Below are 6,035 nucleotides of genomic sequence, written 5' to 3' on the forward strand. Positions count from 1 at the left end.
ATGTCATAAGGAATGACATCACCACGACACCACTATCATACACTAAGGTTTCTTTTAAAACACAAATGACTTGGTCATCGGGATGACTGAGTCTATTGTGCTATACAAACATAGACACAAAGAAAGATTATGTAGAACAATTATTTGAATTACTCTGCATGTAGTTATTTGAAAAGTACAGACCATGAGACTATCAATCTCTATAATCTGTTTTACTCGTAAATCCTATAGAGAACAATTGTTTTAATCAAAGTAAACCCCAAGCCTCCTATCTTGGGTTAATTTATGGACACAAAGAAAATGAACATTGTAATCTGGCACAACTAGCACATTTGCCAACATGTCTGAAACTCTTAGGTTGCCAGTTTTTGAAATTTTGGTGTCGGTCCCATCGGGATGGTCCACGGTCATTTTTAACTCTCAGACATTAATAATATTTTCCAAACGATCATCAGTACATGTCATTTGTTGAGTTGCAGTTGAGTCAACAATTGAAGAAGACAAATTGATACATGTCATATTAGCAAAAGTATTTATACTTTCCATGATCACTAAGGAGATGTATTGGAGCTTGACCTTCACCCAAGAAGCACACAATGATATCATAAACACTGTTATTAGCAATTGATCTTTTTTTGTTTCATTTTGAACTTTAAAAATTTTAAGGAATCTAGTTAGCTTAAAACACCTTTAAACAGTGTATCCTTTACGATGACAATAATTGCAAACCAAAGTAGATCCATTTCTATTCTTTCTTTCTTTTTTATATGGACCTTTAGTAAAAAAAAAATAAGAAGCTGATTTTTTTTTTTATTATTATTATGTCCAGCAGAGGAGCCTCTAAATTGTAAATCTATTCTCTGGAAATAATGAGAAGGGCTTTTTTGACGATAAGTAAAGGTTCATGCATTAAAATATTACTTCAAATTTGACTGTATGAATCATTTAACCCCATTAAAAATTGCATATAAGTTTGATTTGTTGTGAGAAGCTTTGAAATTATTTAGACATTTTACATGTACACTCTCCAAGATCAGTAACATTGTCTCCTTGTTTGTGTGCATCAATATTCTTCCAAAGACCATTTTTTAGCAAACAAAATATCAAAAATGAGTCCCTGTCCTACACTGTTCCACCTTTTTAAACCAAAGCTTTGGTTGACTCAACATTTTTCATCTCCCCCTCTCTCTTTGCAGCAAATGTTTCTGCAACAAGTAAAGGGAACGCGATAGTTGCATCACAGTGCACCTGGATCAAAACAATCAAAACCATTTAAATAAAAAACTTCACCAAAAAAAATAAAACATTGTATTTATTTTAATGAAAAACCTTGACAGATTTAGCAGAACCACGTATTTTCCCCCAGGAGACAGCTTCATCAGGTCGAGCACCAGAATCACTGCCATCAAACTCCTGAGCAGTGTTGATGAAAACAGCATAATCCGCACCATTTCTCATCATATTCGCATTACAAATGTGATGTTTTGGTAACCCTCCTCCTAGAATTATCATCCCTGTCTTTCTAGGGTTTGCATGCACAGCCTCGCTGTTAATCGCGCGTATATCTGTTGATCAGTTTTCACAAATTATAACACATGCAAAATGATTGTAATAATAATAATAATAATAATAATAATTGAAGAAAGTCAAGATGAGAGAAAATTGTCATGTCACCTTGTACTACATCAATAACAAGACCCGGATTGCGAAATGAATGGAAATATAACATGTCCCCTAGAGACCCGTCTGTTAAGCCTGGGCAAAACACAGGAATGTCGTTCTACAATAAAACTAATCATGTTATTGCATAAATATAATAGTAACCCAACTCCAAACCATCAGAATGGAGAGATTTTTTTAAAAAAATAAATAAATAATGTGAGCATGGGATTACCTTATATGCCCAATATAAATAAGAACTCTCATTATTAATCTCCTTCCCCAAACGTGATATTACTTTTGATGGAGTCCATAACACATGCTGTTAAACACAAAGCGGATAGAGTATAAATTTATTATATGATGGAAAGGATTTTGAATCTAAAGAACAGATTACAAAAATGTAAATCAACAACACCTTGAATGAAAATACAATGAATACCTGTGTATTTTGTTCTTGAAGCATTTGGTCGAATATTGGGATAATCCAATCCTCAAATTTACAGTAGTTATCATTTGGCACCAATAAGTTACCAATACGATTAAGACCTTTTGACCTTAAGGCAGCACCAGGTAGAGAAAATTCACCTCTGTATGTGTCTGCAAGACATTTTATCAGATCTTCCTCAATGCCACCGGTTGTCGTCACAATCACATCAACCTGGATTTTATATATTATAACACAAAAGTTTTTAGTTATAAAAAGAATAAAACTGATTCGTATGTTTATCATCATAAAAGTTGCAAATTACTAACCATATGATGTTGAGTTAGATAGCGAATAATGTCTCGAACACCAGAAGAAATGAGGTTTGAAGTGAACCCTAGAAAGATTTTGCACTTGACAGACTCTCTGTAAGCTGGATTACTCTCTTCCTCACTGCAATCTTCGGTTACTTGCTCATGAGAAAGCCTCCAGTCTAGCTACAATCAACAAATTGGACGCCTCAAGATCATACAAACATGAAAAACCTAATTCCAAAAGATAAAAACAATATACGTGGTAAAGAATCTGAGAACGAACCACTTACCATTTGATTAACGGTTTCAATGGCATCACCGAGGTTAGAAGCTTGGAATCCAGTGGAAATTAGGGATTTGAGAATCTGCGAATAATTAATCCCAGTGTTGAAATCGTAGCCCTGGATTTTAGCACAGCTGCCTTCTAAACTCTCTGATTCCTTGAACACCACCGACCTTAAGTTCTCAATCACCCCTGCCTCTTTAACGACTTCCCCCATATCTGCAACTTGGGCTGCTGCACTCTCACGCTACTAAGGGGCTGTTTCTGTTTTACGAAACAAACAATTTACAAATACACAGCATGACTAGTAATCCTCCAAAGATTAATATAAACAAATGAATCATTATATAGCTAACCTAACATAAATCAGAACTCAGAATATTACTTATCTTTCAGTTGTGATAAATCAGACAATTATCCCAATATACATAAAAGTCAAATAAGTCATCATACAAATTTTACTTCAGTTGCGATAAATCAAAGAATCATATATATGCAAGACATCAAACATATCAAACAAATTTGCAAACGAATCAAACGAATCAAACCTGTAGAACACTAGGGCGAAAAAGATATTGTCGAGCCGGTGAAGGAGAGGGAGCGCCGGTGGGGAAGATGAACCGGTAGGGAGAGGCGGCGGGGAGGTACCGGCGACGAAATGCTGAGGAGACAAAGGAGTTCGCTTTGTAATCGGAAAATATTAACCGAAGATATTTAACAAAAATTTATTTATTTATTTATTTATTTATTTTTATGAAAAGCAGTTAATGGTATTTGTTTTATGGGGAAAAAATTTAAAAATTAACGATGAAGTTTTAAAAAATTGAATAAAAAACCAACCATACCGGATAGGATCATTCATTTTAACATTTTTTTATCACGTAATCCTCGTTTAACCTGCTATCCTTGTTGATGCGGTGAAGAGATACTGAAATGGATTACAACTCACTAAATGAGGATTGTATTTAAAGGCTATTAAGCCTTATTCGTGCCCCTAAAATCGAACAAGGCAAAAATCGAAGCAACATGAGCAGGTCGTCTTCATCTTTTGTAGGAAGCCAAAGACCAGATCGAACATTAATGCATCGTCTCATAAATCAGGAGTTATTGTGGTGATCATATGGAAAGATGGACTTCATGGACTTTATTAAACCCTAGAAGAAGGTTCATAGGCTACCTAAATTACCGAGATGAACTCAAAGACTGCAAGTATTTTCAATGGGTGGATCATCCTCTATCAAATCAATGGTATGTAAACATCTTATTAAAATTTCACAACAATGTCAACTTGAATAACCATGCAATATTTTGGGATTTTAAACAACAAAAAGTTATGGGAAACCCTGGACTATTTAGAGACTTTGTGAAACAACCAATGGAAGGAGTGGGTATTCAACATTAAAATGGAAACGAAGGTGGAAGATGACAATCATTATTTTATGTGTTTATGGTTTCTTTTGTGTTTGTGTTGGTTATGTTGAAGGATTGGTAGGATAGACATAAGATGGATGGAAAGTTATTTTAATGTGTTTTGTTGTGTTTGTTTTGGTTATGACTTAGGATCGTTAGACTAGTATCAATGCATTTATGTAGTTATGTGGTCAGGTTGTAATATTTTGTGTCTCATTAGATTATGAAATGAAATGAAGTAACAAGTTTATGTATGAATTATTGAATTATAAGTGTTTCCATTGTAACCATGATTGGAATCAATAAACAATGAAATCAATGCACAATGGAATCAATACATAATGGAATCAAGCATGACCGGAATCATGCATGACTGGAATCAAGCATAATTGGAATCAGTTTAACTAAACAATGTAATCATGAGTAGTATTAACATGGAATCAAGTTAACCAAACATAAACAATAAAATAAAATTAACCAAACATAAACATTGGAATCATTTTACATGTAGTAACATATAATGTCCGCGTTTCTCGCTATGCATTAGTTATAAAAGATGTGTGTACGTCGGTTGACGATTGTAACCTTATTATGAATAAATGAAAGAGACTTATTTGAGTATATGTGATTTATGTGTATATAACGTTTATAAAATAACATAATAATTAGGACTCAAATAAGCGTCAAAAATAAAAGATTATTTAAGACAGATAATCTAAACGAAAGTTGCATTAGTCGTGATGATGATTTTGTACATATAAAGACCGCCTAAATCTGACTTCATATGTAACACCCAAGTTTTGAAGGCCAAGAAAGGAAAGAAAACCTTAATGTTAAGGGGCGACTCGGCGAGTCAGAGCGGGATCCGGGTCGGGGAGTAAGTGACCGACTCAGCGAGTCGGCCAAGGTGACTCGGTGAGTCGGGTATGTGCGAGGAAAACCCTAATTCCGGGAGTTGTATCCTATATAAAGGGTGTTATGTCCCTCCCTCAGCCCCCATATCATCCCAGAGAACCTATAAACCCTATAATTCGTGTGAGCTTCCATCATTTGAGAGAAATAGCTTTGGAGGAAGGAAACTTTGGAAAGGAACTTGAAGATCAAGAAGGTTGCTTCAAAGGAGAGGTGTGTGCTCGAGATCTACTTCAGTTTGTGTTCATCTTGGAGGTATTAAGCTGCCATTTTCCCTTCTTTGCATCTAGATCTATTTTGTCATGAGATTTGGGGGTTTTATGGTTGATTGAGACCCAAAATCGGGTTAGGGGCTTAGATATGTTGTTGCCACTTCAGATGTATTGTGGGGATGGTCCATTATGTCATAAAGCATCAGGAGATGAGTAGTTGGTGGAGCCCTTTTGTCCTTAAACCAAACCCTAGTATGTTTTGAGCCTATATCTCTTTAGTTATACGTAAAGTTTGCAACTTTACGTAGGGATTGAGCTTTGGAAGTATGGATCTATGGTTTGGAGTCCCTGCATGACTCAAAGGTCCTCTGCATGTTTAGAGATCTGAATGGACTCGGCGAGTCCTTTGAGTGGACTCGGCGAGTACCATGAAGATGAGGAGGAACTCGACGAGTGGGATGATGTTGGGCTTGAACTCGGCGAGTTGGAAGAACAACTCGGCGAATTGGATGAAGATTGCCTGGTACTCGGCGAGTCTGTTCTTGGACTCGGCGAGTCAGGTCGCGAAACCCCAAACCTTTCGAGTTGAGACTCGAATCAGTGAGTCGGTTGGAGACTCAGCGAGTTGGACAGGTCAGGACTCGGTAATTTTTGGACTCGACGAGTCATGGACTGACTCGGCGAGTCATGTCACGAATGGAAGGACCATGAGTATATGAACTCGGCGAGTCAGTAAGTGGACTCGGCGACTAGGGTTGACCTGGAAAGGTTGACTTTGACCAGGACTTTGTCTTAGACCAGGATTGACTGGGTGGTCT

At 36.4% G+C, this 6,035-nt stretch overlaps 1 protein-coding gene across 1 annotated transcript; it reads right to left on the reverse strand.

The window, feature by feature from the left end:
* Positions 1–917: 917 nt before the first annotated feature.
* LOC111918369 (deoxyhypusine synthase) lies at positions 918–3,454 on the reverse strand. The gene is made up of 8 exons (XM_023914040.3): positions 3,232–3,454; positions 2,691–2,947; positions 2,416–2,583; positions 2,102–2,320; positions 1,895–1,981; positions 1,675–1,780; positions 1,330–1,565; positions 918–1,248 (listed from the first exon to the last, which is right to left on the reverse strand). Exons 2-8 carry the CDS (start codon positions 2,898–2,900, stop codon positions 1,141–1,143), a joined length of 1,134 nt encoding a protein of 377 aa, XP_023769808.1. The 5' UTR covers positions 2,901–2,947; positions 3,232–3,454; the 3' UTR covers positions 918–1,140.
* Positions 3,455–6,035: the final 2,581 nt, after the last annotated feature.

This window comes from Lactuca sativa, chromosome 8 (genome assembly GCF_002870075.4).
Source record: "Lactuca sativa cultivar Salinas chromosome 8, Lsat_Salinas_v11, whole genome shotgun sequence".
NCBI lineage: Eukaryota > Viridiplantae > Streptophyta > Magnoliopsida > Asterales > Asteraceae > Lactuca > Lactuca sativa.